The sequence below is a fragment of the Seriola dumerili genome, unplaced genomic scaffold, assembly GCF_002260705.1.
Source record: "Seriola dumerili isolate Sdu_G_001 unplaced genomic scaffold, Sdu_1.0 BDQW01000068.1, whole genome shotgun sequence".
Lineage (NCBI taxonomy): Eukaryota > Metazoa > Chordata > Actinopteri > Carangiformes > Carangidae > Seriola > Seriola dumerili.
Genome location: NW_019174323.1, coordinates 2,336,956 through 2,351,905, shown reverse-complemented (window position 1 = coordinate 2,351,905; position 14,950 = coordinate 2,336,956). Strand labels below are relative to the sequence as shown.

The 14,950-nt window shown below is 43.8% G+C and overlaps 2 protein-coding genes across 3 annotated transcripts in view; one reads left to right on the top strand and one right to left on the bottom strand.

Moving 5' to 3' along the window:
• Positions 1 to 6,246, top strand: part of srcap (Snf2 related CREBBP activator protein) — a 33,170-nt gene extending 26,924 nt beyond the window's left edge. Inside the window, exon 34 of the mRNA XM_022742299.1 lies at positions 150 to 6,246. Within this exon, the coding sequence (XP_022598020.1) occupies positions 150 to 5,117 (4,968 nt within the window). The 3' untranslated portion in view covers positions 5,118 to 6,246. The remainder of the gene's footprint in view (positions 1 to 149) is intronic.
• Positions 6,247 to 6,910: 664 nt separating this feature from the next.
• Positions 6,911 to 14,427, bottom strand: LOC111220465 (syntaxin-4-like). 2 transcript variants are annotated; one of them, XM_022743564.1, is made up of 10 exons: positions 14,240 to 14,427; positions 13,014 to 13,118; positions 11,786 to 11,885; positions 11,503 to 11,577; positions 11,343 to 11,413; positions 11,041 to 11,149; positions 10,258 to 10,331; positions 9,736 to 9,873; positions 9,535 to 9,645; positions 6,911 to 8,436 (listed from the first exon to the last, which is right to left on the bottom strand). In XM_022743564.1, the coding sequence occupies exons 1-10, from the start codon at positions 14,279 to 14,281 to the stop codon at positions 8,356 to 8,358; spliced, it is 906 nt and encodes a 301-aa protein (XP_022599285.1). In that variant the 5' UTR covers positions 14,282 to 14,427; the 3' UTR covers positions 6,911 to 8,355. The 2 variants fall into 2 exon arrangements, with proteins under 2 accessions (XP_022599285.1, XP_022599286.1); XM_022743565.1 differs by having other exon boundaries at positions 14,252 to 14,427.
• Between the last annotated feature and the right edge of the window lie 523 nt (positions 14,428 to 14,950).

Sequence of the window (14,950 nt, the reverse complement as noted above, 5' to 3'; positions counted from 1 at the left end):
TTAAATAAAATTCTCTAAAGTGTTTGATAATAAATTCAATTTCAACTTAAGACTGATAAATTGTTTAGGCTATAAAATATTGGAAAATAGTCAAAAATGTCCGTCACAGTGTCCTTCATTCATGTAAATATCTTCCTGTGTGTTTATAGGAGCAAGTGGAGGCTGCCAGGAAGGGCTTGGACCAGGCCAAGGAGGAGGGGCTTAAACTTCACGCCTCATCTGACGATGACGATGACGACTTTTTGTCACCGCCAGCGTCTGTGGAGCCCGCTCAACCAGCTCCTGCCCGCCGTGGCCGTAAACCCAAGGACAAGGACAAGATAGTCACCTCCACAAGGACCAGTGGTCGGCTTCGTGGCGCCTCGCCGGAAACTGAGGCTGAGCCTACGACCCCTAGAGAAGTGCCTGAAAGACCCCGTCTTGGTCTGAGAGGACGAGGAGCTGCCAAAGACACAGGTGCTGTGTCTACCACCCCGTCCCGCACAGACCATCAAAAAACCTCCTCATCAACAAGACTCCAAGACTCCACCAAATCTTCAAAAGCTTCATCACCTGCCCGAGACCACCAGACCACCAAAACCAGGACTCTACCAAACCGCTCCCATCCCAGTCCAGTGCCTTCCCCTCCCTCAACCTCACCCCCTGGAGGGAAACAACAGGGTGTCATGGAGACTGATGGCAAGAGCTCCAAAGCCGGCAGAGAGGACAAGGAGGCGGAGAATGAGAGGAGGATATCTGAATCGTCGCTCGAATCCAGCGGCCCGGCGGACAGTCAGACAAAAGATGATGACAGCAAAGACCACAGCTCCATGTCTCCCCCCTCCACCAGTTCCAGGTCGCCTCGCAAGCGCCAGTCTGCAGATGGTGAAGTCCTGCGGGGCCTGGTTGAAGACTCCCCATCAGCCAAAGTGTTGCGGAAGCTTCCAGGGAGGCTTGTCACTGTGGTGGAGGAGAAGGAACCGAGAAAGAGAAGGCGGCGTGGAAGCGGCACTGGAGGTGGAGGTTCTTCAGAAGAGGCGACAGCGGAGGAGACCGCTGCTGGATTTGTTGATGAACCGAACAAAGACATCACACCGCCGAGCCCTGACAGCAAGACTAAAGAGACTGTTACCAAACCCCCTCAGGATCAAGACTCCACCCCGAGTCCGTCAGTGCAGCCGCAGCCTGTCAGAAGTTATCCTCCATATTCTCCACCACATCTTTCTCCTGACATGCCTGTGCTGAGAAACCTTCCTGTACGCCGCAGGTTGGAAACTGAATCTCGCATGGCCGCTCAGCTGGGGGAGCAACAGCAGCATCTGGGTCGAGGACGGGGAGGAAATCAGGCCAGGAAAACAGACACGCTGCCAGGCAAAGACGCCACTTCAACCTCCTCAGAGTCCAGCGTGAATTCTCTTGTGACACCTCTGAAAAGAAAGAGGGGCCGGCCCCCTAAGACTCCCCCGAGGTTACCTGAGCCTGACAACACAGCGACCCCTTCCCCGCAGCCCACCTCGCCAAGTGAGGAGGGGAACCCGCCTCTCTCCCCAAAACGGAAGAGGGGTCGTCCCCGCAAAGACTCCACAACCACGCCCGACACTGTTAGTGAAGGACAGAACTCTAAAAAAGAGACCACCCCTACTGATGTATCTGGTTTATCAAAAACTGATGCTAGCACAGAGCCAGCATCATCAGAGACCCCCACAGCTGCTGTCGTCAGCACAGGTCAGGCCTCCCAGTCCACCACGGCTGAGGAAACAGACACTAAGACTGAGGTTTCAGCCCCTGCTCCAAATCCAGCACAAACCTCCACACCAGCCTCAGCTTCAGTCCAAACACCACCTGCACCTGCACCCCATGTGACCCCACCCCTCCCTGTGGCTGCCTCCACATCAGCCTCAACCCAAACCGTTAGTTCAGATCCGGCTACAGTTCCGACCTCAGCCGCAACATCAACCCACGTTTCCTCTGCATCCTCTGCATCCTCTTCAACACTTTCCACATCTGCAACCATCCCAGTCACTGCTACCACAACTACCACAACTCCACCTCCACCTCCACCTCCACCTGTCAGCACCGTTTCATCATCTCCTCCAGGTGAAAAACCAACACTTCCACCATCTACAGCTCCCATAGAGCCAAAACCTTCAACTTCTACAGCTGTGAAAACAACAGGATCAGACACTGCCAAAACTACCACGGTTACCACACCAGTTGCAACTGCACCACCCACCACGGCTGTCGAAGCAGTTCCAACATCAGTCCCCGCCACAATAATCACAGCAGCTACAACCATAGTATCAAAACCAGTAAGTGTTACACCAGCAGTCACCACTACAGTGAAACCAGTCACAACAACTGAAGCTATTGCAGCAAAGGACTCGCCGCAAGCCTCTGCTCTGTCACCTTCAACATCTGCTCCAGCTACTGTAAGCTCCACCCCAGCTGCCACTTCCTCAAGCCCAGCTACACCTTCACCAAAACCATCCTCAACGTCTTCCCCCACTACAGCAATAACTACGACAACAACAACAACGAAAACAGTCCAAGCTTCTTCATCCAACTCAGCAGCAACCATGACAACAGCTGCAGTAAAAAGAGTACAACCAGGTCCATCAAACCCAACAACAGTTACGACAACAACTCCAGTAAAGACGGTGCAAGCAAGTTCATCAAACCCAACAACAACGATGACAACAGCCCCACTAAAACCAGTGCAAGCAGGTCCATTAAACTCAACAAGTTCTTCGACAGTCCCAACTGCAAGCCCAGCCACGTCTGGCAGTGCTTCTTCAACACCACCAACAAAAACAGCTGCCACATCTGCTGCAAATACAGCTCCATCTTCTCCAGCCCAAACAAGGACGCATGTAACAAGCACCAACGTCCCAGCCAAACCGGTGCAAACAGTGCAAGAGGCTGCACAGGAAAAAGTAGCTGTCAAGTCCCCAGCAGTATCTCCCAGTCCAGTCTGCACCCCTTCCCCAACTACAACCACCGCCAGTTTTACTACAGCCGCAGAAGCAAAGGTGGTTGCAGTAACTTCGTCACCCCCAACAGAAGGAGTCAAAGGAACAACACCTGCTGCAGCAGCAGCCCCCTCCGAAGAACACACTCCTACTACTGCTCCTCCTGCACCAACCGCAGAAAAGACTGTCAACATCACGCCCCCAGTAACAACTGCCACAGATGCTGTCGCCACAACTACGTCAACCCCAGAAAAGTCAGTTACAGTTGATTCCACAAACACTGTTGCAACTACCCAAGTATCCACTATCACAGCTGCTCCTGAGCCAGTAACGACAACCACAGCTGCTCCTCCTGAGTCCACCCCCCAAAACTCTGCACCCACAGGTGTTTCCCCAGAGGTGTCTACACCAACCCATACGGAGGCCCTGCCCCAGATACTAACATCTGCTCCTTCCAGTGTTTCATCTGAGAAACTATCTACAGAGTCTAAACAGAAAGTTTCTGCTTCTAAAAGTGACTCGGACCCGGTGACAGAAATGGAAGTAGATGCTGTGGTGGCCGGAGGGACAAGCAAGGAGGAGGATGACAAAAAGCAGGAGATCTGTAAGTCTCAGCCTAAAAGGATAAAGGTGGAGAGTTCCTCTGAGACCCAAGACTTGGAGCCAGGAAGGGATGGTGCAGGCGGAGAAGCAAAGACTACAACCACCCCTCAGAAAGAAGAACCTAAGCAACAGGTTCCAACAGTGGAGGAAGCTACTGAAGATCAGAAACCTCCCAAACAGAAAAGGCCACTTAGTCGCCAGAGTAGCCAGGAGTCCACTCGCTCTTCTTCTCCATCATCTGGAGGCTCTACCACAACCCTCACTCGCCACGCTCACCACAGGAGGACGTACGAAAACAGACATCCTGCAAAGAGGAGGCGAGTAGACGTCACCTCAGAAGGGGACGAGGAGATAAAGGAGGAAGGTGGGGAAATAAAAGAGGGAGGCAGCAAGGAGGACCTCTCCACCTCTACCTCTCGGAGGAGGCACTCCAGGTCTTCCTCATCCTCCTCCGACTCAGACAACAGCAAGAGCAGGAAGGAGCACCGGCTGACTCGCTCAGCCAAGAGGAGGCTGCAAGATCAGGAGAAGGAGAAGGGCAACAGCCGGCCAGGGAAGAAACCCGGACACAGCGCTGACAGAAACGCATCCAACAACGCCAACGCATCTACAGGCGGAGAGTCTGGCAGCGATACATCTTCTGTCAGGATCACCAGAAAGTCTGCGGGATGTCAGCCTTCACAAGACAGTAAAGCTCAGACGAACAGCGCCCCCTCGTTGCCTCCTGAGCCTGAGGTCCTGGGGAAGAGATGCTCAGCACTCAACGCAGCAGCCAAGCTTCTCGCAATGAAAGGCAGAGTGGACACCCCCGGCCACACCACCCGGAAAGACTCAGCAGCCAAGTCCACCGGGACTTCGCCTGCCTCCTCTTCTGACAAGAACCAAAAGCCTAAAAACAAAAGTGTACCAGCCTCTCCTCAGAGCAACTCTGTAACTCTTACTAATAGTAAAAGCAGTGGCAGCAAAACCTCAACACCCAGTCAGTCAAGCCGCTCTGCTTCCCGCTCCACCAGGCAGTGCCCCGGTTCTCTGGTTCCGCCCCTGGAAGGGGAGTACAAGAGGTGTAAGCCAGAGGAAAAGGACAGGGGGAGCAGGAAGCTGTCAAGGGGAAAGGAAGGCGAGGCTGAGGCCCAGTCTCTGTCCAGGGGCCACAGCGCCTGCAGCAGCATGAGCAGTGACGGCGAGGGCGACGGCGGTGGACGCAGCAGCAGGAGTCGCAGCAGCAGCAACAGCAGCCAACGGACCCATAGCATCAGCTCTCAAAACACTGAGCACAGAGAGTCCCGCTCCCGCGCCGCTTCCTCCGGCAGCGAACGCGAGAGGGACCGCAGCTCGGATCGGACGAAGAGCAGAGACAAAAAAGAGAAGCAGGGCCAACAGCGGGAGAGCCGCAAGGACAGCAGGAGGTCTCAGAGGCTCTCGCAGGAGGTGACCAGCGGTTCAGGAACTGAGGGGACACCGGACAGGGTGCTGCGGAGCGTCGCGGCACTCGCAGCGGTGCAGGCCCGGTCACCGGCCGCAAGCACCCGCTCCTCTGCCAGTCAACAGCGTCACAACAAGACATGATCGGAGTGCCAAAGGGAAGCAATGGAATCCAGAGTGTTGTCTCAGAGCACGATACGAGAGCTCGTCATGACCTCCAAGGTTGCTGCTTTGTCTGCACTCTTAACAATGCAAGGGATCTGAGTGCTGCACAAGCCAGGGACCTCCCTGCCTCTTGGGCCCTCTCCCTTTCCAATTGGAGCTGGTCCCCTCACCAGCTCAGCTATTGTCGGCTGGGGGAAGGCTCAGGGACGCTGGACTGAGGGTAAAAAAAAATGTGGCGCCATCATTGTGCGTCCCTAAACAGACAGAGAAATGGTGCAGTGGATAAATTCACCACTGGGACTTGAGGGGGGGACAAAGGTGCAGGAGGTAATAAAGGCAAGTTGTTAGTTCACATAATGTACTGTACTCATTAAAGACTGGAACACTCAGATCTTATGTGTTAAGATGGGATTATACAGCACCCTCTATCAGGGTTAGAAATGAAAAGTCATTTGTGTGACATAAAAAACTTTCGAGTGACCAGTTGTATTGTAAGTTGGAGGTTTTAGAAAGTTTGGTTTTGAGAATTTCGTCAGCTGTCCTGACTATTGTTTCTTTGTAGTCAGTTGATAAGTTATGCATATTTTATTATTTCTTCCAGGGTATTAGGAAGAGAAACAGATCTGTCAATGTGATCTTTGCTGCACTATGCTGGAGCTTGTCTTTGCTTGGGTCCCTTCTTTTCCATGTCGATTTCTGTTCATTGGATTCATTTTTAAATCCAGCCTTTGCATTTCTCATTTGCACATCTGATAACATGGCCCTCGGCTTTTTGAGTACATTGTGGTCTAGTAATTTGTTTTCTTTTTTTTTTTTTTTTACATCAACTTGAGTGAAATAATTGGTTCCTGGTATCTCACAATGTATCTCTTCCCGTTTGGAAATGTATTAATTGAAGTCGCAAATTGTCATGGAAGACGTCACATCTGGAGACAAAACCCGAATCTTCCCAAAGGAGGTTATTGTTTAAATCCACTTTGTCATGTATTTATATTGAAAGGGCAAGTTAATGTTGTTGAAATTAAAGAGTGCCTCTTTGGCCAAATGGGTTTGAACCTCAGATTGCCTTGTGAAACACCTGAAGCCGGGGTGTTGAGCTTCTATTAAAAGAAAAAAAAAGAAAAAAAAAAGAAAAAAAAAGAAAAAAGCCAAAAAAAAAAAAAAAAAAAACCCCCCCCAAAAAAAAAAAAAAAAAAAAACAAAAAAAAAAAAAAAAAAACACCCCCCCCAAAAAAAAACATCAAGAAAAACACCCTGTGCATCAGTGCTACCAAATTAATGTTTTCTTTTTCACCTGAATTTTTTTTTTTTTGTCACGTCACTTCATTGCTCTTTGTTCATGTAAAAAACAAAAAAAACAAAAAAAAATTTACTTGGACAAAATATGTGAATAAAATTACTGGTACAGTTCCAGATGACTGTAAATTGTCGATTTACTTTTGGACTTGTCGAAGTGATTTTGAGCAAAGGTTATATTTGGAGGGGGGTGGGGGTGGGAGTGGGGGGGTAGTACACGGTGATGGTCTTATTTTTTTGATTTGTGTCTCTTTCATTTGTTGCATTCCTTTTTGATCCCTTGTAATTCCACATTATTTTACTTGAAAGATTAAGACAATTACAGTTGAATAAAAAGACCAAAAATTTGTTGCCAGTTTTCATTGTGTTGAAGGTTTTTGTTTAACTGTGGGTGAAATACAGGAACTTAAAATAAAATACTTCCTCATGGTAACAATAAAAATACTACTCTGAATTAAACAAGACAGACACAGAAGAACAGAACATGGCAATATTTTATTTTAAAAACAAAACTGTATTAAAATAAATGAGTAATGCAAAATTCAACAGCCATAATATTACACAGTAGCAAATTGGCTGCTAAATATCTTCCTGTCTGCTGTTAACTGTGCCGATGGGCACTTTTCTGCTTCCAAAGGAGACTTGAGCGAGGACTGGACGCCCTTTAACATCAACTGTTTTTGTTAATTTTATTTTTCTTTACAGATTTGTCACATTGTGGTGCTAGGCAGGTTCTTCTCTCTGTAAATTCTTATTTCCAGGATTTTCCAGCTAAATTAAATGGAGACTTTGCACACTGTGACAAACGTGAAGAAAAATAACAGGTTAAAGTCTAAATCCAGAGTATAGTGTCAGGTAAAGCCAAAGACTCAAACAGTGGAAACGTATGAATAGAAACAAAATAAAAAAACTCAATCCATCCCTTCTTGACAATGTTAGTGCACAACATCACGTTCTCAGCTTGACATAAAGAAGGCACAGTTTTGAAAAGAAAAAGAAAAAAAAAAAAACAGATTTCATTTTGTGTTGTTGCAGAACTTATCTTGTAGCAGCTTACACAACAATGTAAATCATAAATACAACCTGGTCGCACAAATAAAAGGGGGGGAGGGGGGCCTGCAGTGCTGAGACACAAGAAAGGGGGGGGGGCTGTTATTTCAGAAAAAAAAAAAAAAAAAATCTGTATTTACACCCATCACATGTAGGAAGTTTGAAACAACTTTCAAGTTTTAAAAATCATCTGCATAAAGTATTTCTTTAATTCTCAGCATTATAGGTTATGTACAATTATATTAGCCTATAAAAAGAAAAGCACTACTCTATTAAAATTGTTTTTTACACCTCCAATTCATCCAGAAACGACAACGTAACAAGAACGAATGCATTTTTCCTGAGTACAGTATGTTCAGCGCCAGTGTCAGGTTTCAATACTGCATTGTGCCTCCGCTGAAGGCCACTTGTTTCCTCTTTTTTTTCTTTTTTTTTTAATTTAAATCTGGGAGGGGAAGGGGCACTGACGTAACAGTTCACAATTTGTCTTGGTCTTTCTGTTGTTGACGACCAGAGTTTGACAGAAGGGGGGGTGGGGGGTGGGTTGGGGGTCCATAAACCAGCAGCACTGCCTCTTGAGCGGAAGCAGAAATGCAGGGGAGATTGTGGTCGTTTATGAGTTAAAACAACAGAGAGCACATCTCTTCTTTAAAAAAAAAAAACAACAGAAGGAGAAAAAGGCCTGTTAGGAAGACAGGAAGGTTAGAGGAAGACCAAAATGAAAGAGAGGGATGATAACAGAGAAAATCCACTGACCACGTGACCCCTGTACATCCTGTAGGCTGATATATTTACAAGAGAGGGGGGATTATTTTACCCATAATGTGCTCCTGCTAAACCAAAATCTACCACCGACTCACACCGCCTGCTGTTAGGTGCCGAAGCTGGTGACCAACGAGATGACTAAGATGAGGATGAAGATGGCCAAACAGATTGCCACCCAAACCTTTTTCTGCAGAGGGCGACAGACAAAAAGGTTCGTTAACACACATGCAAAATCAAAACAGGTTCGATCTTAAAGGACAAGATGTTTGGTCAGGAAATAATTAGGAATACATATGGGGGGAAAAAAACATCAACATTTGACTATAGTTCTGTGTCCCTGTGTCTCCCTGTTTCTGCCTCGGTCTGATGGGAGGGAGAGAGGGGCGGGATTACTTAAATATGTGTGATGGCTTTGTTGCAGGGTGAGTTCTCTGTGGTCCAGTTCTAACATCAGTATTTTCAGACTTTGAGACAAAGCTCTGTTAGTTGTCTGTCCAGTTTAGTGCTCATGAATGGAAAGTGTTAACACATTATTCCAACATGGTTACTCCTGTTGCAACTCTTGTAGTTACTCCATGTAAAAAGCCTCATTTATTACTTTTGCTTCGTTTTGCTAATATGTGAAACCAGATTTTTGTTTTTTTATTATTATTATTATTATTGTTCATTTAAAAGTCTCAGAGCAGTAAAGTAAAAGCTGGCTTTAACAGGTCAGATACAGACTAACTAATTTTGGATTTTATTCAGATGTAACTGCCAGCGATGCTGCCTTAGCGCCTGTAGTTCTTTTCACTGTGTCCAACTTGGAATTACAACAAACAGACTAACAGTTTTTCTAACTTGGTTTCTCATAATTACCATAAGACATGAATACACTATTAAAGATATTTAAAGTAACTATACAAATATGGACGTCTCATATCAACTGAAGGTTATTTAAAGGTAATTAAACCCAGATTTAAGGGACATAGTTCTGCATACGACCAACTTTGTAATCATACAACTGTCTTGAGTTGTCCAGTGATGTGAATATAAACATCTTTTCTCATATTAGGGGGGTTATGTGCTGGAGTATTATCTGTATCTTTGATTTTTCTATGAATTAAACAAACAAGATATAAAATGTTGACTACTTGGCTTTAGAGCTGCTGGTAGGTGCAGGCATATGACATAAATGCAGCACCAGGATGGACACTGGAACTGGGACTGGAACCAGTACAGATTTTCTGTTTTTCCAGAAAGTCAAAGTTTCATGGTGTCTTTCAGGTTTTTGTCCACATCGTACCTTGAGTGCTTTCTGCTGATACGTGACGGCTTGCTCTGTGTTTTCCTTTGCTTTCTCCACATAGTTAGCAGACTGTTTGATGTTGGTTTCAACGCGGTTGACCATCTCCCCCTGCAGGAGACAAGACAAAAATGTGTTCATGATACAGATGCTTCTTGAAACCAAGATGAGCCTGAGAGCGTTCCGTCAGCGTTACTTTACCTGAGCCTCCACCTCCATGGCAAGGTACTGGAACATGTCATGCAGGTCTTTGATGCTCCTCTCCAGCTTCAGGATCTCATCGTGTCGGGACTCGATCTCGTTCAGAGCCTGCTTTGTGGCTTTAGCATCACTCAGGATCTGTGCACCACAGTGCAGATATCAATTAGCTGTAATCCATTAGACAGAATAATCTGCCAGCAGTCATGAGGTCTCAGGGTTTCATCTACTGCACTCTCCACACTATGAGCTACTGTGACACTAAAGACGCATCTATGGGCTGCACGTGACTGTCCTTCACATGCTTACCAAATCTGTGGTCCAGTGTGATCAACTAGAGAGGCTACAACAGAGCAAGTCATTTCAGGCATGTCATTTACAGACACTGCAATCACTGCTGCTTGTAGCTGACCTGCAACTGTGAAAGTGTTTTCCTGCAAGAGATGCTAGAGGTAGGTGTTGTGGTTTCCACGCAGCTGCATCGTTGACACCCTCCTTTTATCTTGAAAGGTCACATGTACTCACATTTTGAGTGAAAACATCCGTCTGCCCACTTTCGAGCATCACATCCAGCTCCTGGTCCGTCACATTGGTCCCAGCTGAAGAGAGAAGTGAAGTAGATCAGTGTTTTAAGAAAAGCTGCGAGGAGAGACACTGAAAATTAAAATTAAAATATTCCCAGCTTCCTCTATCAGTCTTCTGTTTTCACCTATTGTCAGTCCGCTAAACAAATCCTCAGACACGCTGTAGTGTCACAGAAAACTGTGAAAAATGCTCATTGCAATACTCCAGAGCCCAAAGTAACATTAAATCTCCTGTTTTGTCTGATCAACAGTGCAAAACCTGGAAGTACTCAGTTAGCTATAATCTAAGATGGCGAACAACAGCAAATTCTCATATTTGAGAATGTGGAACCATCAGATGTTTTAGTATTTCTGCTTCAACACTTGGGGGGGGGGGTTTCATCCAATAGTTTTAAATGCGCCTTTTCAATGTATTAAAAAAAAAAAACGTGACAAAAATTTGTTTTTAGACTTGTCTGAGGTGTAAACGTTGCTGTATCAATAAAAGCAAATGACTGAATTAATCACGATGTGCATGAGGCACGTGACCTGAACATCCACTAAAGAGAACAAAACAGATCTGTGAGTATGTAACGTGACGAATGTCATGAAACAAACTGTAACTTGCAGCCGGGCAGCAGCAAGCAGGAAGTGATCAGTTAGATTGTGATTTCCCCAAATTAAACCACAGACCACAAACCCAACACACTGATGGATAAATCACAGCTGTGCTTCGTGTACTCACTGATTTTGAGTTGCCTCTGTATTCTCTCCACGTTTCTGTCTCTGTACTGGGCCTGGATGGTGTTACAGTATCCCATCAGCTCCACAAACTCCTTGGACAAGACGCCATGCTGGAAAGAGAATAATGTTTTTGGTGTTTATAAAGCTGTTTTATTTTATGGTAGCTGGATTTAATTTTTTTTATTAAAGAAATCCAGATATTTTTTAGATGTGATAAGATGATACATTTGTGGAAATTTAAGTTTTATCCCAAGTTATATCCCAAACTAGGATGCTGTGGCATAAAAACAGCTAAGGCTCCACCTGTGTGCGCTGCATCCGAACATTTATGGGTATGTATTTTCCATCGTCCTCTCCCTTCTTGGGTTCAATACCTGTGGAGAGAGAATTGATGATGTGTACTTCAAGTGAACACAACCAAAAAAATAAACACAGTGTTCACTTCTTATTCATCAATACTCACTCTTCAGTTTTCTCTGGATCTGGCCTGCCAATGTTTTTATCTCCTCTCGTAGAGTCTGCAGCTCTTTCTTCATACCTAAACCAAGAGGGAAGCAGCAGATTTAGCCTGTGTGAGATGATGTGAGTGCTCTCTGTGTAGACAGGCATTCACTAAAACTGTACATAAACTAGTTCAAATACGAGTTCATTCTTGTCCAAGACCCTTTCAAATCTTCTCAGTGGATCAATGGGTGGGATCAATCCCTAAATCTCGACCAGCTGTTGGTTAAAGTCAACATACTTACTCTCCACTGGCAGAGCCACACCGAGCACAGTTTTCTGTTTGTTCTCGAGATCAGACACCATCTTCCTGAGATTCTGCAGTCCTTCATGAATTTCTTGCGCCTACAGAATGAGAAAGACAAATCTCACTCTATGGAGCCTTAATCTTAACTCTAGTTAGAATTAAATCTGTTGAACAATCTATTAACGTGTAGCCAAGGTTGTACTAAACTAGTTTTTTTTAATGTTAAATAACCCTGACAGCGTAATCATGAAGAGTTAGCTGCTTAAAGGCAGGGACATAGTTAACAGTTGCAATTGCAGTTGAATATTTAATTAGTTGATCCACAGAAAATGAAACAACCATTTTAATAATGTGTATTATTGATGATGAATAATTTAATTAATCTATAAAGCAAAAATGATTCCAGCTTCTCAAATGTGTGATTTTGCTGTTTTATATCACTGTGAACTGATTATTTTTTAACTGTGACACTTAGGGCTCAGGTAACTTTCTATTACAATTTTTACATTTATTAGTGTTTTTTGACATTTTTTAAACTAATCAATAATTAAAATAAATTCTTCCTTTAGAACAGGTGCAATATCTTTTGTAACAGAAGACAGCTTTGAAGTATTCCATCTTGATGCACATGAGAGTATGTAAGGTTGCAACTAACGATTAATCCTCAGATTATTTTCTAAATTAATGAATGATTCATTTGGGTTTTAAAAGGTCCTAGAGCCCAAACTGTAGTCTTCAAATTGCTTGTTTTGTCTGATCAATAATCCAAAACCAAATATATATAATTTTCTTATATAGAGGATTAGGAGAAACTATCAACTATTCACATTTGATCAGACAGAACAAGTGAATTTTTGGCATTTTGGCCTAAATTGATCAACTCATTGATTAATCATTTCAGCTCTAGTAGGCAATAACACAGGGTCTTTGTTCGTGACAGTCCAGTGCAAGGAGACTGGAATTAGCAGAGACTGAAATGTTGACAAAACAAATTTTAGAAACCAGCAGCATATCAGACAAGATTGTGTCCATGTGACTTTTTCTGCCTAAGCCCTGCATATTATCACTTTCACACAAATGTAATGTTTGGCTTTGCTGTTTGGTTTTTTCCATAAAATAATTGGCTACAGAAAGACAATGCTAAGATTTGAAACTTTAAGACAAGAGTATGTAATCTCAGGTGATCTGTGAGTTGAGTAATGGTGATGTTTAGAGGGTAAATTCACCTTTTTGAAGAAGGCTTCGCTCTCCTTCTCCTCTTTGGCTGAAGAGGTTCCAGGTTTGATCATCAGAGCTTTGCCCTCATCATCGTCATCCGACGCCTCAGCATTCTGCGGTCACATTGACAAGAAATAAATAAATACAAAATACATAGTGATTTGTTATGATGCTGATGTTCACTTCTGATTTAGCAGTTAAGGGGAAACTTAAGGGAAACTTGACTTTCAATATTGAGCCACAGATTCCATTTTTTGCAACACTCATTGTGAAAGTGAACACTGTTTAAACACACTTTCACATTTGTGAAGCATTTAGTTTATGAGAGCAAAATAAATGGTGATTCAGACAACAATCTGGCTCAAAACCAAACATTTATATTTGTCAAACCTTGACTTGATTTAACAGAAGACTCCAGTAAATGTTAAAAGCAGAGTTTCAGATCTGTGAGGCCAATAAACACACAAAAATTTATGATTTTACAGCTTTTATCCCATCCATACCACATCAGACCAGGTCTAGATAAAAAAAAAAAACAAACAAAAAAAAAACACTGATTAACAGGTAGAGCCTGTTTAAAGCACAGTTTCAGATTTGTGAAAACTGAAATGACAATCTCACAGTGTTTTCCCCACCTAGACCACATCAGACCAGGTCTGGATCAAATCCTGCTATGCTTAACACTTGTCAGATCTGGACTAAATCAACAGAGAGTGTGTAAAGACTATTTAAAACACAATTTTAGATTCATGAAACCGTTTTCTTTTAATAAAACACAAACAGGAAGATTTCACTGCTTCCATTCCACCGAGACCATATCAGACCAGGTCCACATAAAACCCTATTGTACTTAGACTCGTCAAAGGGTCTTAACATCTTCACAGGGAGAGTCTTTAAAACAATCTAATTTCCGTGACACCCGTGAATTTGTCGCTAACGTTAACGTCGTCGCTTTCTCTGCATCTTAAGCACAACAAACTCCGACAGCCCTGCCCTGTCCCGGCCTGGCAGCTCATTTAAGGAGAAACGGAAGCTGGACATAAACTGTCGCTAAAGTTAACATTCAGACGCAGAAAGCTGTTAAACATTATTATTCTAATCATTTATTTAGATTCAGTCTCTTAGTCAAAACTGTCGCGGTGAAACAAAGAGGTTAACGAGCGTTACTCGACACAAGGAGTGAACTTAGCTAAGTTAGCAGGCTAGCGCGCTGATGCTAACGTTAGCCGCTTACTTTCAAACTCACGTTTCCTAATTCTTTAGTCCGGTCCCGCATCTTTCACGGTGAAGCAGACAGTCAGAGGTCAGAGGGGCTGCGACTATACACTGAACTGTGGTGAGTTGTTCCCAAGCAGAGAAACTAACTGTAAAAACTGTTATCTGTGCACTAATGTCATTCAACAAGTAAACTCCAATACTTCTTCTTCTGCTGCTTCTCACAAGCATGAACTCGTTGGCGCCATCTGTGACTTTTACAGTTTATTTACCATTTTAATACTGGAAATGTAATGAAAAAACAATGAAAAAGATCCCAAAGACAGGCTAAACAACTACAAAGAGATACAAAGTTACCATAAAGATACACAAAATGACCACAAAAAGATGTAAAATTACCATAGAGACACAAAACGACCAAAAAAGTGACACAAAATGACCACAAAGAGATGCAAAATTACCATAAAGAGACACATAAATAATAACAAACTGAACAAATGAACATAAAAAGACAATAAAGAGACAAAACAACTACAAAGAGATGCAAAATTACAATAAAGAGACAAAACAACTACAGAGATGCAAAATTACAATAGAGAGACAAAAAAATGACAAAAAAAGACACTTCTAAGAGATTCAAAATTACCAAAATGTCACACAAAATGGTTTTTAATTAGGGTAATAATTATGTGATGATTTGAATGCCTAACTTTTTGATAAAGTGTACTTC

Bases quoted from the DNA above. Each gene is read 5' to 3' on its own strand.
- LOC111220465 (XM_022743564.1), bottom strand. From the start codon at position 14,281: ATGCGGGACCGGACTAAAGAATTAGGAAACGTGAGTTTGAAA. The intron at 11,886-13,013 runs GTGAATTTACCC...CTCATTCTGTAG, and splicing joins GCGAAGCCTTCTTCAAAAAG to GCGCAAGAAATTCATGAAGG. The intron at 9,874-10,257 runs GTGAGTACATGT...TGTGGTGCACAG, and splicing joins CGGATGTTTTCACTCAAAAT to ATCCTGAGTGATGCTAAAGC.